General features: G+C 35.4%; 2 protein-coding genes and 1 long non-coding RNA gene across 3 annotated transcripts; 1 reads left to right on the forward strand and 2 right to left on the reverse strand.

Annotated features, from left to right (window-relative positions):
• Positions 1 to 399: 399 nt before the first annotated feature.
• LOC116179192 lies at positions 400 to 671 on the reverse strand. The gene is made up of 2 exons (XR_004146972.1): positions 511 to 671; positions 400 to 463 (listed from the first exon to the last, which is right to left on the reverse strand). It is a non-coding gene; the product is annotated as an uncharacterized LOC116179192 (long non-coding RNA).
• Positions 672 to 1,189: 518 nt separating this feature from the next.
• Positions 1,190 to 6,783, forward strand: LOC116179191 (actin-like protein 6B). Its single transcript, XM_031498906.1, has 8 exons — positions 1,190 to 1,329; positions 1,378 to 1,563; positions 1,615 to 1,751; positions 1,797 to 1,972; positions 2,017 to 2,230; positions 3,215 to 3,472; positions 3,517 to 3,612; positions 5,731 to 6,783. The coding sequence occupies exons 1-8, from the start codon at positions 1,305 to 1,307 to the stop codon at positions 5,896 to 5,898; spliced, it is 1,260 nt and encodes a 419-aa protein (XP_031354766.1). The 5' UTR covers positions 1,190 to 1,304; the 3' UTR covers positions 5,899 to 6,783.
• A 1,211-nt stretch (positions 6,784 to 7,994) lies between these two features.
• On the reverse strand, positions 7,995 to 8,825 carry LOC116179641. The gene is made up of 3 exons (XM_031499448.1): positions 8,682 to 8,825; positions 8,536 to 8,625; positions 7,995 to 8,464 (listed from the first exon to the last, which is right to left on the reverse strand). Exons 1-3 carry the CDS (start codon positions 8,707 to 8,709, stop codon positions 8,124 to 8,126), a joined length of 459 nt encoding a protein of 152 aa, XP_031355308.1. The 5' UTR covers positions 8,710 to 8,825; the 3' UTR covers positions 7,995 to 8,123.
• Positions 8,826 to 23,027: the final 14,202 nt, after the last annotated feature.

Below are 23,027 nucleotides of genomic sequence, written 5' to 3' on the forward strand. Positions count from 1 at the left end.
TAACCTTACCAGGGTTGTATAAAATCACTCCTGACTTATTACATTTTGAATTTCTAACAGCGTTGGAAGATAATTATGATTAGACCTAAAGGAAATTATAATAAATTAAAGCTGATATTAGGAATTGCTTTGGGATTACATGTAATTGGATATATTGCAAAACCATATTTTATTGCAGGACAGAAAGACCCAATCAAAGATGGTAAATGAAATGTCAGGGTCCAACTACCTACCCTCGAAAAGACTCATTTCCACACTACCACAAAATGTAATTGAAATGTAATGTCGCATGTATAAATATTAAAGTAATTATCTACATTAACTATTTTATTTACAACCAAACTAATCCGATTCTACATATTTGCCACCATAGTACGGTAGATATTGTAAAACTGCTTTCCATTCGGTAAAATAACAGAGTGCTAGTCCTGCAGTAGCTCCATAGGCAGCACCAGTTCCAATCCTAAAAATGTTACATAACAAATTTGTTCGGAAGTGTAAAAGACATACCAATGCGAAGCCATTTCTGCGTGCTTTTTGCCAAAGCGTGTACACATTCTAGGCATTAAAGAATTTATTATAGACATTTTTAGTTTTCACAAGTGTCCCGAAGCTATTTGGGAAATAATCGATCGTTGTAAAGTTAGTAACGATCTAAATTTTCATGAAGTTAGCTTAGCTGCACAATAAATAGCCGCATTTAGCGGATTTGTATTGGACGCATTCTACAAATTGGTACTGTATAAAGATCATTGATTATATGCAATAATTGATTAGTTATCGATGATAATGACGTGCAGAGCATGTACCCATATTTTTAAAAATTTAGGTGAATTTATAAAGATGTCCACAGTGTATGGCAAAATATACACAAGTGCGTATAATCAAACTATCTGCAGCATACTGCATTAGCTTTGTTTATGAATAAACAATGGAATTAGGTAGTCCATAGCTATATTTAATTGAAAAATTGGTGAACTGCACTTCTTTACTTTATATGCACTCATGTTTGAGGTGTGGAAATAGAGCTTTAATGGACTTCGTATCTCTCAAGTCATTTTTACTTGTACTTAATATTTTATTTGGCTATATATTAAATGAATGAATATAAATGCGACATGTAGGTTTTACTTCAAAATGGTAAAACTATTGATCCAAAACATGAAGTGTGAATTTTTAAATTTCCCGCATGTTTGTGCTGTCATTCTATTGAGTCCCACGCCCCCATCCTTCCATGTGATTATGCGGTTGTTGTATACATTTTTAAATTTCAAACAAACATTAGGATAGTTATAATCGATAATATGAGTGGTGCAATTTATGGTGGAGGTATGTATAGATAGTCCTTTGTGTGTCCTTAATCAGAATTGTTTTCAGACGAAGTCGGTGCATTGGTCTTAGATATTGGTCATAATACAGTCCGTGCTGGTTATGGTGGTGAAGACAGCCCTATATTGGATATACCCAGTAACATTGGTATTTGGGCAGATTCGCAAGATGATGTGGGTGAGCCCCGATACAAATACAACATTGGCCTGACTGCCATTCACGTTAAGCGACCAGGTATCTTGTTTATCAACCTATGTAATTGTTTGTAGATTCTTATTTGGCCAGGTATGGAGTTGGTCCCATTTTTAAAAGAGGGAATGGTTGATAATTGGGATATGTTTGAGAATTTAACAGACTATATTTATAAACATGCTCTGGGGGCTGTACCTTGCGACCATCCCATTTTAATCTCTGAACCACCGGTAAATAGTATGTTTTATACTAGTTTATACCAAAGCTTTTTGTAGTGGATAACTCCACCGAAGCGTGAACAAATGGCAGAACTAATGTTTGAAAAATACAAAGTGCCAGCACTATACCTAGCAAAGAATGCAGCACTGGCTGCATTTGCTAATGGACGACCTACATGTCTAGTTGTCGACAGTGGTGCTACACACACTTCGGCAGTTCCTCTTCTCGACGGGTAAAAGTGGTATGGTCTAATATTCTTGCCAATTTAAATTTTAGGATTATTCTCACGCACGCAGTTGTCAAATCACCTGTCGGAGGTGACTATATTAGCATGCAGTGTCGACATTACTTGGAGGAGAAAAACATTGACATTATTCCCCCATATATGATTTCGAGTAAAGAACTGACGAAACCGGACGAACCTGCGAGTTGGAAGATTAAGACTTGCCTACCTAAAGTCACAGAGTCATGGCATAATTATATGGTGAAGGTATGAGCTATTTGCCTCAGTCTCAAGCCTGATCTTTCATGTTTCATGAAAACAAATCCATTCACATAGGACCTTATTTAAGAGTTCATTTTACGTTCATTTTAAACGGTGTAACAAAAATATCTCAGAGTACTTGAATAACTTTCTTCTACAACATTTTACAACTGGAAAAACAGACTGTCTTGGAATAATACCACGAAAAAATCCTACGATTCACTTTTTCCTATGCTATTTAAAACATCTTTCCTTCTTTTAGTTTCTGCCTCTCCCCTATTTGAATTTGCGTCTTCGAAATTAAACACATGTTTATGCTTATCTTGAAACTAATTAACTTACGCAGCGATAACAAATTTCTTATTGCAATGACCGGAGATAACATGAGATAAACTTACAAAACATTTCACGCAAATATTTTCAAATGAACAATAAAATACTAAATACTACGCGATTATTATAGGCATATGATGTTACCCTAAGATACGTAACTCCTTACTTTTGTTTAATCTGACAAAAAGAAAGCTTTAAAGTTTTAATTGTAAACAACATTCACAATGAAAGACTCTTGAGTAATAACTAACAAGGTTTTAAACATAAGGTTCTCTATTGTTGTCCCCAATCATGCACCATTCAGCACATAATCACCTTCCTGAATATTATTATTATTAATTCTTCTAAATTCCTTAATTAATATGATAAATACCCGTGATAAATATTATATTTGAAACTTCCTTATTAAATATAAATAGGTAATCAGAAAATTATGTGCAAAAATGTATCAAAATATGGGTTGCACCAACTAGCTCACTGGAATCGGACAATTTCAATCTTACCTCGTCAATCTCACAAAACTAATTTTTTTATGTACTCCTTGACATAAAAAAGCTGATTCAATTGGGAGGAAATCACTATGATACAAAATAAAATTGAAAATGATATGAATTTGTTTAGTTTGTTTATATTGTGCACTGAATAAGATTTTCTTAGGAAGTGATGCAAGATTTTCAAGCTTCAGTTCTTCAAGTATCTGATAACTTGTACGACGAGGAGGTTGTGAAAAGTATGCCCGCAATACATTACGAATTTCCGCACGGTTTTCATAAGGATTTTGGCGTTGAGCGCTTCAAGATTCCGGAACCGCTGTTCAATCCGACCACGAGCGCTAAGGCTGGTATTCAACCGATTTTAGGTGTTGGTCCGTTAGTAACGACCAGTGTGGGAATGTGCGATATTGATATTAGACCTGTAAGATCTTTAAAAAATGTTAAGAACTTAATCGTTTTTTATAGGCCATGTATGGAAGTGTGGTCGTGACTGGAGGCAATTCCAACATTCAGGGTTTCAATGAGAGGTTAAATAGAGATCTGGCCGCTAAAACACCACCTGTAAGTATGCGTATGTATGTTGTATGGCCTTATTCTCATAGTAGCAGTTTGATTGATGTTGGCAAAATAAATTTAAAAAAAATGTTTTTTTCTTCTCAAAGAAAGTTAGTATCCATCATGGTAGGTTTATATCAAACATATTACACGGCTATAAATTATTGTAATGTGACATGTTGACTGCACATCCCACATTAAAATCCCATGCTATTTTGCAGCCTTTTTTGGAAGCTGTATAATTTGTACATTTACAAAACAGATTCATATTATAAAAATAGATCTGTTGCAATGTTGTTACGTTTCTACTAATTATGCAAAAATGGATTTTGTACAATATCCTCAGAAAAAATTGTTCTCCAAATACTCTTGCGTATATTTTTGCGAAATGTGCTAGTGGGTATAGGTTTAACGGCAATTGTTTTAAAATGGCGCATGGATGAAGTGACTTGAAACGATTCTTTAATTGTAGATATCTGGTATCGTCCTCACAAACACGACATTAGCGGTCGCATGATACATCTATATGTAAAACATATGAGAAATGCATTTCATTCTATTCTATTCATAAGGGGAGCCCAACCAGGCAGACACACTGAAGGCTCATTCTGTCTACCCTCTTTTTTTTACAACTATAGGTTTAGAACCCACTCCTCTCAGTAATGGATAGGAACCTCTTTAGCCTAAGTTGCTGCACTCTTCCCAGTTCCAGACTGTCGCCTAGGAGCTGTGATGTCTCTCTGATTAAAGCGTAACAGTGACAGACCACATGTCGTGTAGTTTTATCTGCCTCGCCACAGAACCTGTAAGTGGGCTCTCTTAAAAGCCCAACGTTGTGATAGGGGACTATCCAGTAGTCAGTACCCCGTGAGCATACTGGTGATCTCCCTAATCTGGCTTCTATTCAGTTTTATAAGCTAGAAGACCTAGATTTACCAAGGGTCCTGGACTGTCCGAGTCCAGTTGCTTGTTGCCACTTAACCTGGAATTAACTGGTCGCCCTGGCTCTGACAACGAAGGGAGCAATTCCTAGAGTAGATCACTGACCTAAATAAAAGATGGATGAACAATACGCGCAACATATTAAGTCATGCGCAATGGACATGAACGAGTACTAAAGTGATTGTTGGTTGTGTATACCCTATACGTGCATTACAATTCCATAAAATGTAAATTGGTTTTTCTTGACAATTGGAATTGAGCAATCATTTATTTGTATGTATTTAAACAAGTTACAAGTTAGTTTACAGTTTCTTTGTGATCACCAACAAAATATGAGACCATAGAGTGCTTCCCTTTTATTTGAGACGCTTGGTCAATAAATTTCATTAATTAAGACATTTTGAATAGAACGTCTCATTCAATACATTCTACTGTCAGTGAGCTGTGTTAAAAACCTAACCAGGCAGTGAATTTAGTGCAATATTCCTGAATGAAATAAGGGAGCGCCTATCTATGTTCAAGAATAGTCTATCTTACTGCTACAGATTTGTACAGCATGGAATATCTTTAAGCTACTGTAGCGAACATTCCAGAAATCTCGATAGACTTTGAGGCGCCATGAAAGATTAGTCATCGGCGATAAAGGAACGAACGCGGATGTGACGTAATCTTTCCTCGAATTATGACGTGTTTTTGTTCTACACATTTGAACAGACTCGAGAAAACTCGGGTTATTAAGCAAATCGAATTGCGTTTCAGGCGAAGTTTCAGGACAGTTCCTACATCAATGTGTTCTTGTTACGTTATAAATTGTGAGTGATAAATTTTAATTAGTTACTGTTATAAATTAATTGATGGTACGACTTATAGATTTATTGTTAGTTAATTGTAAATACTTAAATAAAACCATATAATTAAATTTATGTTACATTATTTACTTTATGCCTGTATTGGTTCCCTTTAAATTCAGCATTACGAAAAATCATGCGTTTTATAGTACTATTGTTTTAAAAAAACATTAATTATCGTAAAGTATGTTTTATACAGCAAATTATCCATTGATAAACAGCCAAATTTCATTAAAATTTTGAAATTTCAGTTTGCAAAAGTCCATAAGCCATTTTTCATTTTGAACAATTGCTTTGTATTGGTGTATGTATTGACTACAAAGAATCTTTGCAGAGCATGCGGTTAAAGGTGATCAGTGCTGCAGGAGCAGTCGAACGAAAGTTTGGTGCATGGATAGGGGGATCGATATTAAGCTCTCTTGGTTCCTTTCAGCAGTTGTGGGTATCAAAGCAGGAGTATGATGAAGGAGGTAAAGCAATAGTTCAGTCTAAATGTCCGTAATTTGGCGTCTGGTATTTGATTTGGGCGAGGGTAAATTGCTTGATAAGAAAACTTCGAAATTTCAATTACTCATATCTGTCCTATTCTCAGAGCCATTTTGTATATCAATATCTTCTAGTATAAGAGAGTTTATATTCTGATCGTTTGTGACTGACTCAATAACAATTATTTAAGTTCCTTTTACAATTAATGTAGTTGGAAAATTCGGCTTAACTCTAGTTTTCTATTTTAAATGTGTCATATATGGTAAGGTAATTCACCATTGCTTCACAAAAAGTGAACATTTTAGATTGGAAGGTATTTTTTATATATCGAATAGTGGTGCCTACGAAAACTAGGGTTAATGGCTTCATGTGTTCCGTAAAAAATGTGGTGCATATTATTTATCTAACATAGAACTAAAAGACTTATTTTTTAATGCAATGTGTTAAACGCTATGGACATAATTGTTTAAGACTGCAACTTATCAACTAAGGCTCAATACTACTTTAAGTAAAAAAAGTATTATTTTTGGTCTCGTTAAACGTATTATTTTAACTTGTGAGTGAAATTTTGTGATATGTCTAGTTTTGACGTTAAATTCCTAAACGTTAAGTTAAATCTAAATGTTCCTATTAATTATTTTCATTTCAGTTTACACATTTATAAAGTCTGATTTTTTTTATGGTAGGATTAGTTAAATTTATTTAATCTGTCGCTAATTTTTATTAAGACTGAAATACGAAAGCACTTTAAAAAGGCAGCAGTTTGTATTTTATATCTAAATGATGAGCAACTTGTAAATTCTGTAATTGTCAATTGATTTTGAGCATGTCATGTTTTATTGTGATTTGTATTCATTGTAACTTGAAAGTGCCAAAATGTGCAAATATATAGTTAACATAAGTGAGTCGAAAATCATGACCCTTTGTTCCCTTTTGCACTAGCAAATTTGAGCATAAATGTGGCCCCATCCTACATGTATTTATTGAACTGATAGCGGAAAATTTACCAATAATTGAATGAGGAACAGGTCGTACCCAGGGGGTGGCCAGGTGGGGCTGAACCCCACATAGAACGTGGTGTTGCCCCCACTGGAAATTATGGTTGATGGTTCCTTTACAAAAATTACAGGGGAAGTCTATCAAAAACTTCCTAGAAAAATACTGTCCACCCCTGCTACTTCATTCTGGCCGGCCTGGTGAGGAAGGGCGGAAGTGTTCTCTTTCTAGTAGAGGCATTGAATTTATAAAAATTCAGTGGTAAAACAAAATCTACAGATTAGAACAAACATTGTAATAACAGATAACAGGAGATGGGTGGTTCACTTCTGATATAAACGCGTTGATTTGCAGATTTGAGCCAAACGTTATTACCTTCATCTGCGTGGAGCATGAATTTCAAAAGTATTTTACAAATTCCGCAGATGAACATGAGACGGGTGGCTCCCTCTTAATGTGCAAGCAGAGAACAGTGTGAAAGTTTGAATGGAAACTGTAGAAACATGAGATGGGAGTTTCCTTTCTAATTTAAAAGAATATGCAAATTTGAACGAAAATTGTAGACACAGATGGCCTCCCTCTAATGTAAAAGCGGGAAAGTTACACTTTGGCCAAAGATCGTACTATTATCTTTGCTTTGACTTTGATTTGTTTAGCCGACTGCTCGAGATTTTCATGAAAATGTTACACACTTCGGCTGCTTGCACTTCAAAGATTAAGGTTTATACAAAAGAGTAAGTCCACACGGCTCAAGTTTCTGTCTGGGTATCAGTTTCCCTGGACAAACGTATGATTTCAATTTTTGTCATTCAAACACTAAAAATTAATCCGATATTTGTACTGAAAGTAACAGCATTGATTATTATTCAATGGTAATAGCCAACTTGATAAAATGTACAATAACCTTACCTGTACCATGCGCTTAATAATATTTTCCAATAGAAACAAAGGGGTATACAATTCACGTTACCTACAGAAATAATTGTAACGGTGGTAATTTACACTCTGTGAAGTCCAGCGTTTCATATTTGAAAATTGGTTTAACAGAAAAATGAAGATACCTACACATTCCCATTTATTTTTCTAAGATAATTAGGTACAAAGCTATTAGCATAGTATAATACAAAATATTTATTATAATACAAAATATTATGGTATTAGTAACAATATGGAATATAACTTAAATATAGCGTATACATTTTGATTAAAAGGAACCCTAACAACTAAGTAAAGCAATAATTTCTATCAATTATTGTACAAACGTTTTTTGATTTGAGATTTGATAAAATGAATCACAACGTGATACCAGCCCAAACGTTCTCCAAGTTCCAAATCTTCATCGTTTCGGTCAATGGTATGAATTTGAGGAGCGATATTCAGTTTCTCAAGTTCTTCATTGACAACGGCATTGTGATTTAAAACCTGGCGCTCGATCAGTTCTTGGTCGACGGCATCATCCTCTTCGCGAAAGCGATCTGGACAATATACGGGGTAGCAGTAATGGGCGTAGTACAATGCAGTTCCAATGAAGATTAGAGTAAATGCTATAGCAAACACTCCTGTTGCGTTCAATCCGCAAAAACCTCCTGTCAAAAAGAAAATTACGCAAATAAGCAAAATAAGTTGGAACGCAAATTAGACTTTCCAAAGTACTTACCGTGCATCTTTTTTGGAGTGGTGATAGTTTTGTTTAGGCCAACTAATCCATCATCTTCCGCAGCTTGAGAAATTACATCTCCAAAAAGTACTGTAACGAGCATGAACAATTACCTGGAATATTATAATAAATAATTATTTACGTACCGATTATAATAAATAAAATTGTTTCCATTTTTTCCACTGTAGTATCGAAATTTGGCAAAACGCACTAAGATTATTATTGGCAGAGCGGATTCTAAGGTAGCTTATTTTAAACGAGCAGCTTTAAGCGCGCAAACTTTTAGGAAAGCAAAGTGAAAAGTGAGAAAGAAATTACTCCCCCTTCCATTCATTAGTAATTTGCACAGAGTACGTAAGTAGGAGAGGGGCAAAATAAACGAAATGAATTTTTTTATTCGTAAATGAAAATGAAAAAAAATTTTAAGTTCCGTGACGAAATTGTAAAAATTTCGCTTAAGTTCTCAAAAGGTTTTGTTTCAGTAAATATTTCTATTAAGAGTTTGAATTTGTTCACGTTAACTTGATCAAATAGGCGCGTTCGTCCAAATGGCTAACGCTAAAGTATGTTTTTCATTACTCGCAAATCTATTTTTTGAATGCCCGCTAGATGAATGTGTACCTACTTTTTTCAACTGTCATAAAAGCCACTGTTAGTAGGAATTCTTATTCAAGTTGGTAAAATATTTGCCCTTCAAATGCACCTGAGACATTTGAACCAGTAAAAGCTAGAATTCGCTTTGTGCAACCTGCGATGTTTAAACCTCTGAAAAAGTACAGCTTTGCACGATGGCCAAATGCTGAGCTCTCAAACAAAGAAACGTACAAATGGGCGGACGGAATTCAGATAGATCTCTTTATCAAAACTACGCTAAATAAGTTTGAAGAGCGAAAAATATTCTTGGTTCTATACCCACAAAAAAATGATGTCGCAACTCGCTAAAGCTTTCTGGATACACTGAAAGCATAAGGCCGGGTGAGCGGCTCTATCATTTTTTTGCAATTACATTGTGGACATGCTTAGGCTTACTGCTTATTAATTTAGTTAGAACAATCAATTTCTAAAACATAATGTGCGCTTAAAAAATTAATAGGTAATCATGATTTGTTAAAACCCGTACCTATAGTGCATTGAGATGCAATTGATGCCAATTTCCGCAACTTTGATTTCATGTGGGGCGCAGCAACAATGTATAAAATGACTGTAACTATATAAGTTACACAGATTTTAATTACCAAAAAGTAGCAAATCAGCAACTTTCTTGAAATTCCGTTGACTCGCTTCGTCTGTGTATTCTTTCTAAATCAGACGGTTTTTTTCTACTCTGCCTCCTATTTCGTGTTTATAAAGCCATTCTCTGCATTCTCATCTACTTTTGGTTGGTTTAATGTTAAAATATGACTTTTTTTGGTGTTCCCTCTTTACCCAAAGTCATTCGTACTTTTTCGATCAGACTTCTCAATCAAAAGTTATAGACTAGAAACCAATTTCGAAAAAAAATTCAAAGGGCTGCAACTTTTGAACTAGTAGCCCAATCTTGGAACTGTTTGAAATTATGGATTCTACAGGCCACATTCTATAAGAAAATTTTTTTTCCGGGGCGATCTGAGACAATTTTTTTTTTCCGGGCTCAAAAAAAGGCAGTGTATAACCTTCCTTTTGTACCAAAAATCCACTGCACCAAAATTTCTCGGGAAAACACTTTTTCTTATTAATTTTGGTGCGTAGAATCCAAAACAATTCGTACTTTTTCGATCAGACTTCTCAATCAAAAGTTATAGACTAAAAACCAATTTCGAAAGAAAATTCAAAGGGCTGTAACTTTTGAACTAGTAGCCCAATCTTGAAACTGTTTGAAATTATGGATTCTACAGGCCACATTCTATAAGAAAATTTTTTTCCGGGTCGATCTGAGACAATTTTTTTTGAGGGCCTCAAAAAAAGGCAGTGTTATACCTTCCTTTTTTTTGAAAAATCAACTGCACCGAAATTTCTCGGGAAAAAACTTTTTCTTATTCATTTTGGTGCGTAGAATCCAAAACAATTCGTACTTTTTCGATCAGACTTCTCAATCAAAAGTTGGAGGCTAGAAACCAATTTCGAAAAAAAATTCAAAGGGCTGTATCTTTTGAACTAGTAGCCCAATCTTGGAACTGTTTGAAATTATGGATTCTACAGGCCACATTCTGTAAGAAAATTTTTTTTCCGGGTCGATCTTACACAATTTTTATTTCGGGGTTCAAAAAAAGGCAGTGTATAACCTTCCTTTTTTACCAAAAATTGACTGCACCAAAATTTCTCGGGAAAACACTTTTTCTTATTAATTTTGGTGCGTAGAATCCAAAACAATTCGTACTTTTTCGATCAGACTTCTCAATCAAAAGGTATAGACTAGAAACCAATTTCGAAAAAAAATTCAAAGGGCTGTAACTTTTGAACTAGTAGCCCAATCTTGGAACTGTTTGAAATTATGGATTCTACAGGCCACATTGTATAAGAAAAATTTTTTTTCCGGGTCGATCTGAGACAATTTTTTTTTCGGGGCTCAAAATTATTAACACGTTTCTCTAATTGGGGTCGATGTTAGGTTGTTAAAAAATTCTGTTTTAATTGAAGTGTTTTACAATGAATTTATCATTTTTGTCGTAGCATGAAAGTGCTGAAATACAATGATAGGCGACGCACCTCGTGTGGATTGTATATTTTGTTACTTTTAATTATCAGCTGCAATTAAAAAAAAAAACTGTATGGTAATTGATTTTCGAGAAAGGAGTACTTTAAAATGTTTTTGTGGTGCACCTCAGAGCTACCCCCCCCCCCCCGGCGCCTTCATTACTACACTAATACTTTAATGGCTTAATGGCCCGTAAGTACCCAGTCCGCCCCTGTGTATAACCTTCCTTTTTTACCAAAATTCGACTACACCAAAATTTCTCGGGAAAACACTTTTTCTTAATTTTGGTGCGTACAATCCAAAACAATTCGTACTTTTTCGATTGGACTTCTCAATCCAAAGTTATGGACTAGAAACCAATTTCGAAAGAAAATTCAAAGGGCTGTAACTTTTGAACTAGTAGCCCAATCTTGGAACTGTTTGAAATTATGGATTCTACAGGCCACATCTATAAGAAAATTTTTTTCCGGGTCGATCTGAGACAATTTTTTTTTCCAGTCTCAAAAAAAGGCAGTGTATAACCTTCCTTTTTTACCAAAATCGACTACACCAAAATTTCTCGGGAAAACACTTTTTCTTATTAATTTTGGTGCGTAGAATCCAAAACAATTCGTACTTTTTCGATCGGACTTCTCAATCAAATATTATGGACTAGAAACCAATTTCGAAAGACAATTCAAAGGCTGTAACTTTTGAACTAGTAGCCCAATCTTGGAATTGTTTGAAATTATGGATTCTACAGGTCACATTCTATAAGAAAATTTTTTTTTCAACGTCGATCTGAGACAATTTTTTTTTCTGGGCTCAAAAAAAGGCAATGTATAACTTTCCTTTTTTACCAGAAATCGACTGCACCAAAATTTCTCGGGAAAACACTTTTTCTTATTAATTTTGGTGCGTAGAATCCAAAACAATTCGTACTTTTTCGATCGGACTTCTCAATTAAAAGTTATGGACTAGAAACCAATTTCGAAAGAAAATTCAAAGGGCTGTAACTTTTGAACTAGTAGCCCAATCTTGGAACTGTTGAAATTATGGATTCTACAGGCCACATTCTATAAGAAAATTTTTTTTCCGGGTCGATCTGAGACAATTTTTTCTTCGGGGCTCAAAAAAAGGCAGTGTATAACCTTCCTTTTTTACCAAAAATCGACTGCACCAAAATTTCTCGGGAAAACACTTTTTCTTATTAATGTTGGTGCGTAGAATCCAAAACAATTCGTACTTTTTCGATCGGACTTCTCAATCAAATATTATGGACTAGAAACCAATTTCGAAAGAAAATTCAAAGGGCTGTAACTTTTGAACTAGTAGCCCAATCTTGGAACTGTTGAAAATTATGGATTCTACATGCCACATTCTATAAGAAAATTTTTTTTCCGGGTCGACCTGAGACAATTTTTCCTTCGGGGCTCAAAAAAGGCAGTGTATAACCTTCCTTTTTTTTTACTAAAAATCGACTGCACCAAAATTTCTCGGGAAAACACTTTTTCTTATTAATTTTGGTGCGTAGAATCCAAAAAAATTCGTGCTTTTTCGATCGGACTTCTCAATCAGAAGTTATGGACTAGAAACCAATTTCGAAAGAAAATTCCAAGGGCTGTAACTTTCGAAATAGTAGCCCAATCTTGGAACTGTTTGAAATTATGAATTCTACAGGCCACATTCTATAAGAAAATTTTTTTCCGCGTCGATCTGAGACAATTTTTTTTTCGGGGCTCAAAAAAGGCAGTGTATAAACCTTCCTTTTTTACCAAAAATCGACTGCACCAAAATTTCTCGGGAAAACACTTTTTCTTATTAATTTTGGTGCGTAGAATCCAAAACAATTCGAACTTTTTCGATCGGACTTCACAATCAAAAGTTATGGACTAGAAACCAATTTCGAAAGAGAATTCAAAGGGCTGTAACTTTTGAAATAGTAGCCCAAACTTGGAACTGTTTGAAATTATGGGTCGATCTGAGACAATCCTGAATCCTTATTATATAATCGATCACAATCGAAATCTGAGGAATTAGTGCAGTTTCATGGCACCTTGCTGTCTATAGAAATTACTGGAATGTTCGCTACAATATTATGAAGTATATAATTATGTATCTATTGTTTGTTGTTTTTTTAAACAAAATATACTTTATTTTAACGTTTACTTTCTTCTTTATCAAGTAAATTAGATACCATTGTTATTCGCCTTTTAGTACCCAGACATCTACATGTGATAAAGATGGCTAAGGGCCTACTATAACGATTTTTTTTTAGAGAAACTAAATCGCACCGGGAAGTTCTGAATTGAGGCACCTCTTCCAGTCACATAATTTTTTTAGGTAGTTTATAATTTTTTTTTATTTTTTAATAACCTTAATGTCATACAAAATTTCAAATTCCACCCTCCTAAACAACTGAATCGCGCATGGATCTGGATGTGTTCTGAGACCAGCGTACACTCATGACGCCAACAAACAATTGCGGCAACATTCTCCAAGAATAAATAACCATATCAACCATTTCTGCTTGGGTTTGTAACATTGTCACAACGTTGATTAAAAAACAATCATACACTCTGCGACACTTTACTGTTAATTGTGACAATTGAACATCTTTTGTTTCATCATGGCAATCTTGGGTTTGGAAAAGAACTTTTTTTTACAAATTGGCGTTTCGACTTGTAATTTCTCTTAAATTTTCTTATGAAATGTGCGGTTTTGTTTATCAGTGGAAATTTTGTAGTTTCGTCTATCCAGAAATATAACTCGTTTAGGGGGGTGCCATTTGAAATGTTCTAGGGGGTTCTATTTAAAAAAACGTTTGATACGCCACTGGTGATCAAAAATATGAATATGGCCATATCCAAGGTAATTGTGTACAATTTTGCTCTAAGGCCGTTTCGGTATCTTTTAGGGTAAGGGCAATATCTCAGGAAATATGATCCGAGGGGCCTTAGTTGCTACACCCTGTATGCATTTCAAGACGTCACTTTAGGCATTGTTGAGGAAACATACGAGAACTAGTAAATTATTCTAATTTCCAAAGCCTACGCGATACGGTATATTTTCGAATTTTTGCTAATATTTAGTGCAGACATTTACCAATACCTATTTAGTGATATTTAACTACTATAATATTTTTTGATATTTACTAATATTTAAAAAAATTTCAATTTTTACTGGGTGGCCGACCCCTCGTAAAAACATCCCTATGCAAAACATTTGACCAGTGATTTGGTTGGAATAAATAATCGGAAATCATGGTGTCATTAAAAATAAGGCTAAAATGCATTGGAAACTGTTAGGGAGCGATTGCTAATATTGCCCACTAATTACCTACTGACGGTAATTAACAGAAAAATATGTCATTATAGAATAGAACAAAGTGATAGGTGAATGAAACAGGTATTTGAGCATCTCCCCATTCAAATTTTGACTACACCCTACCAAACTTTTCTTTAATTGAGAAAAACCATTGAATAAAAACACTATAAGAAGCCTAACGCTTATGGAAGAAAGCGCGACAAATCCCCTTGCACCCGCATTGGTTGTGACCGCCGAACTCTCTTTGCGGTAAATAGGAGGAAAGCAAATACTCATTCTTCTCAGTTCAAGAATCGACACTATTGACAGTGTTCCCATTATATTCTCAGTTCAATCTCTGTCGCGCTTTATTTCCACGGGGTTAGGCTTCTGTCGCGCTTTATTTCCACGGGGTTAGGCTTCTTATAGTGTTTTTATTCAATGGAAAAACCCACTTAAAGTTAAAATTACATCTCTATACATGAGTCGTTTGGGGTTGCGATATATCCCATCAAAATAATTTCTAATTCTAAATGCCTTAACGAAACATTTCAACCACAATCTCTTTCTCAAATCTTCAGCATCCCTAAACGTGAAGGGCTTACGCCTGGATTTGGATTTTTTTTTTCAGTATTTCTAATGGGAGAACTTAATTCCCTTTATTGACATCTCGGAATACTCTTCCATTCAAAACTAACTGAAAAGGCGTTGCGGTACCGTATACGGATTCAGATTTCCAGAAGACAGGATCACTGAATTTCTTCTTCAATTAGGATGTGCTATAGTGTAGGTACCCCATGCAGGTGCAATTTGGATCTTCTTTAGTGTACCCCATCGAGAAAGTTAAATTATTGTACTTTCTCGATGGGGTACACTAAAGAAGATTCAAATTGCACTTGCATGGGGTTGGTTAAGTACACTATGAGCACATCCTAATTGAGGAACCCACTAACTACAATAGTTTTATTTTCAATTGATCGAATTGATGGTACGTCCTAGCCAACTGTCACTGTCGGCACGTCTCCATTATAACGAATGTAAATAAATGTGCAAAAACGATTGAAACTAATTTAAGAACATGAATACGACATACGGTTCACTTTAGCCCCAAGTGCGCCGCACTCGAGCCAAACAATCAATTTCTTTCTGTCGGCGAAACAACATAGCTTTTCCATTACCGCAAAATTATAGATCGAGTGTATAATGTTTAAAATTTTTTTTGTATGTTGTAATATGGGGGAGGAACGTAGTCGAAGACCGCCTTCGTGTTTCTTAGCAACAACTTGTATTTCACTTTCATACCAGTTCTGCCCACACTCGACTCATTAACACCACGTTGCTTATTGATTAACGAACTTGCCTAATTGAATATTAAGATGTGTTTTTTTTGGCACGTACTTTGTACAACACGGATAGCGAGAATTAAACTGCGGGGGAAAACGTTTTTCTTTCACACTAATTATCTATCCTAGTTGCGGTTGGTTATGGGGCTTTGTGCGAAATACCGTTCAGATTTCCAAAGGTTCCCAAATAAAATTTGCACCTACAATCTGTATATTGGAAAGGGACCAAAATTTGAATGGGGAATTTAAAAAAAAAACTTTGGAATTCCTAGGTCCTGAGAATGAGCGCTAAAGACGTTAAATTCATCCCATTTTTTACTTTTTCGATCATGGTTTTTCTCATTAACGAGTAATATGTTTTTAACCCTGTAGACCTTTATCTCTAATCTTGTATTTTAACGTAGGTTAATTGATCGATATTGAAAATTATGTCGCCCCCAATTTACCTATAAACGTTTATTTGGAACCCGTGTAGGGTCGGGAAAGAATAACCCTACCGCAGAGACCACTGCGTGTCGTAAGAGGCGACTAAACAACTGCACGTCGGTAGACCTCCACGATTAATTTGAAGGTGGAGTGTGACACAAATCATTTTTTCAAATGTTTCACAGCAATGAGGGCGGACTTGTACTTTTTTCCCACAATTCTTACAGTTACTGATAACTTTCTATTTTAATTGAAATTTTTATTCATACACATGGGGCTGCTTTTTACAAAATTACTGCAATCAAAAGTCTCATACGCGCAATCTACATCAAATAACAAATCTATCTCTAAATATGACCCTTATCTTAACTGACTAACTAACCTTTCTACAAATAATGCGTAATTTTACTTTAAGGCCCTACCAATTCAAATTCATAAATGCAAATTACCCTATTAACCCTAATTTACAGGTCTGGGGTGGATCGCACCCCACAACCACTTTCAATGTCCATAAGTTTTTTTTCTTTCAATATTTTGGCCTCGGAGCTCGAGTACCTTCCAAATTTAGTCTTTTCTATCGTTTTTGGCGTTTTTGGCGTTCTTAGGATTTGAGTTTTTATTTTATCACTACTTTTAGAAAAACTTTCAAGTTTACAGGTCTGGGGTGGATCGCACCCCACAGCTACTTTCAATGTCCATAAGTTTTTTTTTTGAATATTTTGGCCTGGGGTTCGTTCCACCCCACGCCCGTAAACTTGAAAGTTTTAGTGGCCAGTAAACTAGGGTTAAGGTGGACAAGCATGTAATACAGCATTTACTCCACATCCTATGCTAATTACAGTAAATAGAAAGTAATACATTTATTTATTTTGGGAATCATACACGTACATACCACCAAAAGCTATCTACGCAATTTGAATTGCTGCATTTCCCGCGAAAACATTTCCAGTGGCGTAGCTTAAGATTTCCTCTTTTAATGAAACGCATACAAGCGAGGACGATAAAACTGTCAGGTGTGTTAAATCACAACATTTTGGATTATTTTGACTGCGTTGTAATTTTACGTTATTTTAAAGAAATTTCAATAGCAGTTTTATTAAAAAAACAGTAATAATTTACCTATCGAAGGTTACGCATTAAAAATACGGCTTTTCCCTGTGAAACTCTAAAATTCTTATGATCCCTTAAAACCTTTTAAACCAGTCAAAATTTTTAAGCTTTCCGAAACGGCATTAATCACTTTGAAACAGTATCTAACTCTCTAGAGCTTAGGTACTAAATCCTTCGAACGCACTGAAGTTGGGTTTTGACCCGGACATGTATAATTACTAAACGGGACCTTTTGGAACATGATCGGACACCTTCCAGGATGACGGTTAAAACAGTCCCACCACCTCCTTAATGGGATAGCCGGAAATTCTGGAATTTCAAGTAAATCGTTATAAATAACGCAATTTTCAGATCTCAGAATTATTCTCCAGTGCATTCCAGTGTCAGGATATCCGGGCTATCCCACTAAGGAGGTCGTGGGACTTTTTCGAACGTCAACCTGGTAGGAGTACGAATATATTCCAAAGGTCCCGCTTAGTAATTATAAATGCCCGGGTTTGGAGGAAAATCTGTTGAATTTTACTGTACCATTTATGCAACCCTCCGAAATCCTTTAAAGCTTTTCAAATTTGTGAAGCCTTCTGAAACTCCTGGAAACTTTCTGAAAATTCCGCAATTCTTTCTCAATCCTATCTCTGGAACTGTTCTAAATGCTTTAAAGATTTCTGAAACTCCATCCTCAACCTTTAGAAATTGCCCGAGATTCTTGGAGACACTCTAAAAATCTTATAACTCAATGAAGATTGAGATTTGAAGTCCTCTGAATCCCTTTGAGTCGCCTTAAAATTCTCTGGGCCTGAATGTACCTATGCGTTTTAAAATCACCATTCTCCAGAACACTCGACCGTTAACAAATTCGCCCTCAGTAGGTATATTAGCCTCCAGAAGATTCTCCCATGGAATATTTGATTTCGAAATCCTCATCTCATATTGGTCAAATAATTTATCTCCGTAAGACTCGCCATATTCTGGAATGTAGGGGGGTTTCTGGTAAAGAAAGTTCAATTTTGGGGTTTGTAAGAGGTGGAGATGGTAGAATCATGGATAGAAGAAAAGAACAGGATTCCGAATGAATGGCTGTGGGTGTGGAAGAAAAGGAGAAAAAGGAGTGGTAACGATATACAACAGACAAGGAATGGGGGAAATGAAATAGAAAATATGATATATGAAAGGGAGGAGGAGAGTTAATATTGGGAAGAGGTTTTAATGCCAGAAGAAGGAATAAAGGAAAATGGGTGGAGATGAGAAGAAGAACATAAGATAGAAAGTGAAGAGATAAAGAGTCAGCCAAGAGGGGAGAAGTGTTACTGAATTACTGGAATTATCACAAAAGAGTGTTGGAGAATTTCAAACGGAAGTATGGAGGGTGGTAGGAACGGACAATTTGTACACATGGGAGGAAGAGGGCGGTCGATAATTGGTTACACAATGGTAAATAGAAAAATACTGGAGAAAATAGATGAATTTAAGATAGGAACATAAGATCAAGAAATAAAAAGACGCAAAGACGAAGGGAGATGCAGTTATGGACAAGAGACACGGTGGAGCTGCAAAGAGGAAAACTAGAGGAAGACAAAGCAAAGAACTGAAGTGAAGAGCAGAAAAATGAAAGGGGTGGTATGCCAAAGACTGTACAGAGGAGAAAAATAGATATAGGGAACTGAAGGAGAAAGAAAGAAGAGAGGAAATCGAGGAGAAAGAGGTGAGAGAACAGAAAACAGAGTACAAAAGAAAATGTAAAGAGAAAAGATAGAAAAACAGAAAGAATACGAAGAGCAAACCAGGGAAATACAAACAGAAAAGGATAAACAGAGGATAAAAGAAAAATAGAACAATTGGGAGGGAAATACAATTAGGAGAATGAAAACAACACTTTATTACGGGACTACAAGGAAAGCAGGAGAAAGGGGAGGCTAATAGTGCCTTTTTTCAGAAGAGGCGACAATGTGGAAAATTTTACTGAATGAAAGATTAGTAAGAGAAATGGAAGAGATGTCGAAGTTGGAGAAAACACAAACGGGCTTCAGCAAAGGAAGGAGAACGATGGACTGTATACAGGGTGTTTTTTTGGGAGCTTTAGTTAAAAGTTTCTGGGAAAGTAAAATAGGTAGGATTTTGAAAATTTGTACTTAGGTGTTACTCTGAAGGCCGAATCGATGTAAAATATTTTCAAAATGGCCGCACTTCCGGAAACACAGGAAGTAGATAGTAACTTCGTTATTTGAAATGGCAACCTCTATTTTTTATTGGATTTTTGGATTCTACGTGAAATCTATGGTTTTTAAGTTAATTTGGCTTTAAGAAAAAAATGGCGGATGCAGATGGTACCTTGATAATTGATTACTTGAAAACGGTTGTAGTCATGGCAACCCATTTTTATCAGTGCATAGAGAATGAATAGGGCTTTCTTTTACTGTACTTAAAACAAAGTTAAGTTGCGTACAACCGCACCTATGGAGATCCAAATTTAAGAAACTTCAAAGTCTATAAACTCAGTTTTTTTTAATGGAATGACCATGTTCTTAATATTGCATGAGATAGAGAATCGAAATTGGCATATTTTGATATTACATGTTCCTATAGCTATTTTTAACAGTTTCTGATTTATTCCCATTCCATTGAATTGATCTCGGAATTGATGCCATTTTTTTCGCATTTTCTTTTTAGTAGTTGGCCATGATTTTATAACAATCGAATTTTAAACAAATCAAGGAATGGATTCTTTAATACCACTGATTCTAGTTCTAGTCTAAATAATTCATTAATAAATAACTCATTTAATAAGGATATAGGACAGAACATTTTTGAAAAATCTAAACAGAGTCGTTCAACTGAATTTCTTAAACAACGTATAAGTCTGGAAATTAAGAGAGGTAATGCGATATCTGTTCTAGCAACAATTCCATACCAAAAATGTTTCAACAAAGTTTTTTATATTTTGCATTGAATTTATTTTGTTAATCTTGCATTTGCAATTCAATTCATTTTCTTAAATTTCTCTCTTGTAGAGCTTTGTATAACTTGTGCTTCAACGGTTTGTAGTGCATTAGGGGTACAAAATTTCAAAAATTCATACAATTTCGTTCTAGTTTTCGAATGAATGTACGGAAAGCACGCGCCGCGATTCTGCCCATTTCACCATAAATAACAATTAAATTCCAAAATAGGTGAAACCACTGCGAGTCATTTTTCGATTTTTGAAAAACTTATGTTAACCTATAACAGTGGGTGATGGATTAGTGTCACTAGATTTGTTTAAAATTCAATTGTTATAGAATCATGGCCGACTACTAAAAAGAAAATCCTAAAAAAATAGTGTCAATTCAATAAAATGGGAATAAGTCAGAAACTGTTAAAGATAGCTATAGGAACATGTATTGTCAAAATATGCCCATTTCGATTCTCTATCTCATGGAATAGTAAGAACATGGTCATTCCATTAAAAAAACTGAGTTTTTAGTCTTTGAAGTTTCATAAATTTGGATATCCATAGGGGCGGTCGTACGCAACTTAACTTTTTTTTAAGTGCACTAAAAGAAAGCCCTATTCATTCTCTATGCACTGATAAAAATAGGTTGCCATGACTACAACCGTTTGCAAGTAATCAATTATCAAGGTACCATCTGCATCCGCCATTTTTTTTCTTAAAGTGAAAATAACTTAAAAACCATAAATGGTAGATATTGACATATGGGTATCAAAAGAAGTGAAATTTCACGTAGAATCCAAAAAAGCAATAAAAAATAGGGGTTGCCATTTAAAATAACGAAGTTACTATCTACTTCCGGTGTTTCCGGAAGTGCGGCCATTTTGAAAATATTTTACAGCGATTCGGCCTTCAGAGTAACTCCTAAGTACAAATTTTCAAAAACCTACCTATTTTACTTTCCCAGAAACTTTTAACTAAAGCTCCCAAAAAAACACCCTGTATATGTATACACAGATTGTTGGTGGAAAAGGGCGGAAAAGTGTTCGCATTTTTCCGGGACTTACATAACATAAAAGACATGGAAAAATAAGTATCATCATGGATCATAGTTAGAGGTAGAACAAATAAAGGAAATGATGGGAAGAATGGAAAGGCTAAATGTAGAAAAGTCGAAGGTGGTAAAATATGGGAAGAGGGGCGGGGAAAAGTGAGATAGAATAGAAATGGAAGTAGGAAAGAATAGAAGAGGTTAGAGAAATTTAATATTTAGGGTGCCAAATTGGAAGAATATAGGATATAAGATTATGGGGGTGATGGCGGTCAGTCATGTGTCGGGAATAGGAGACAGAGATTTCAAGAACAATTTAAGAAAAAAACTTCTCTTCGATGCAATGGTGAGAGAGATGCTCATATACGGAGCCGAGGTGGAAGGAATGGAATAAACTCAAAGAGGAAAATATTATGACAGGAATGGATACGGACGGGCGAAATTGGAAAGAGGAGAGGAGTAGAAGAATATAATTAGTAGTTACAAAGATCTAAACAGGAAGTGGTTACCCAACTATTTATTGGTGGAAATAAAAGGTATTGAAAGAAACAGATATGGAAATAAGGAGAGAGGGAGAGAGAAATGGAGACAAGAAGAATAAAGAAAATGTAGAATATGTGGAGAGGAAGAAGAACATCACATGTTATGAAATTGTAGGGAAGTGCAAAGGACAGGGAGAAGACTGAGGTGCTGAAACAGAGAGGAACAAGTGAGAAGGGAATAAGACGGAAATTAAACAAAAGAGAAGAAAAAAACTGCATGCTAGTTTTAGTTATAATTTATATTGTGAAATGTTTTGTCATTTTGGCATCTAATAAAGATTGGTTAATTGATTTAAAACAGTTAATTTCACTCACCCAAGTATCCCGGTTACTAATCTCTTATCGACTTGATGGCGTCCTGATGTCTCTAGATTTGTAGGATATTCGCTACAATTTATAACATTTTATTTTAAGTTTTCTTAAGAAGGTTTTTTAACACAAATTTTTCTTCGGGTTGATTCTTTGAGTGCCTTTCGGCGGGCATGATTTTTTCGAGAGCTAGTAAGTAAGGGATTATTTCTGGCGTAAATTGTTCGATGGCGAACCTCTTTTCAGGAGAGAATTTTCCAAGGAGGAGCTCTCCAGAGGATAACTGATAACTCCGTGTGCAAATACTTGGGGAATTTTCCGGGAGCTAAACATCCGGGGGCGAATTTTACGGAATATTGAGGGTGAATTTACAGTGGCGAGTAGACTACAATTTTAGATCAGAACCAGCTTTGTAAGTGCAATACTTACGAGATATATCCCTCCATTATTGACAATTTTTTTCCAAAAAGTGCAATTTTATCCTGAAGAACCTCTTGATCCTCTGTATGTCTATGGTTGAGGAAATTCATTACAACACGGGGAAACCGACCCGACAACATTACTTTCAACCGTGTATCTCTTTCTACATACGTCGTGAACACTGATTTTATGCAACCCCTGTAGGAATCGTTTATTCTGTAGTACGTTTCTCACTTCCTCGACTTAAAGAAGGAATTAACTTTGTCTTCCGAGAGTACCTATATTGCAACAACTAAAACAATCCAAAAAATGGGGGAGTGACGCCTGCCGGCCGGGGGAAAGGAAAGAGGGCCTATGTTCCCTTAATTTGTATCTTCCGTACGATCTGGGCCAAAGTACAGAAAAT

The sequence above is a fragment of the Photinus pyralis genome, unplaced genomic scaffold, assembly GCF_008802855.1.
Source record: "Photinus pyralis isolate 1611_PpyrPB1 unplaced genomic scaffold, Ppyr1.3 Ppyr1.4_LG8, whole genome shotgun sequence".
NCBI classification, from domain to species: Eukaryota; Metazoa; Arthropoda; class Insecta; order Coleoptera; family Lampyridae; genus Photinus; species Photinus pyralis.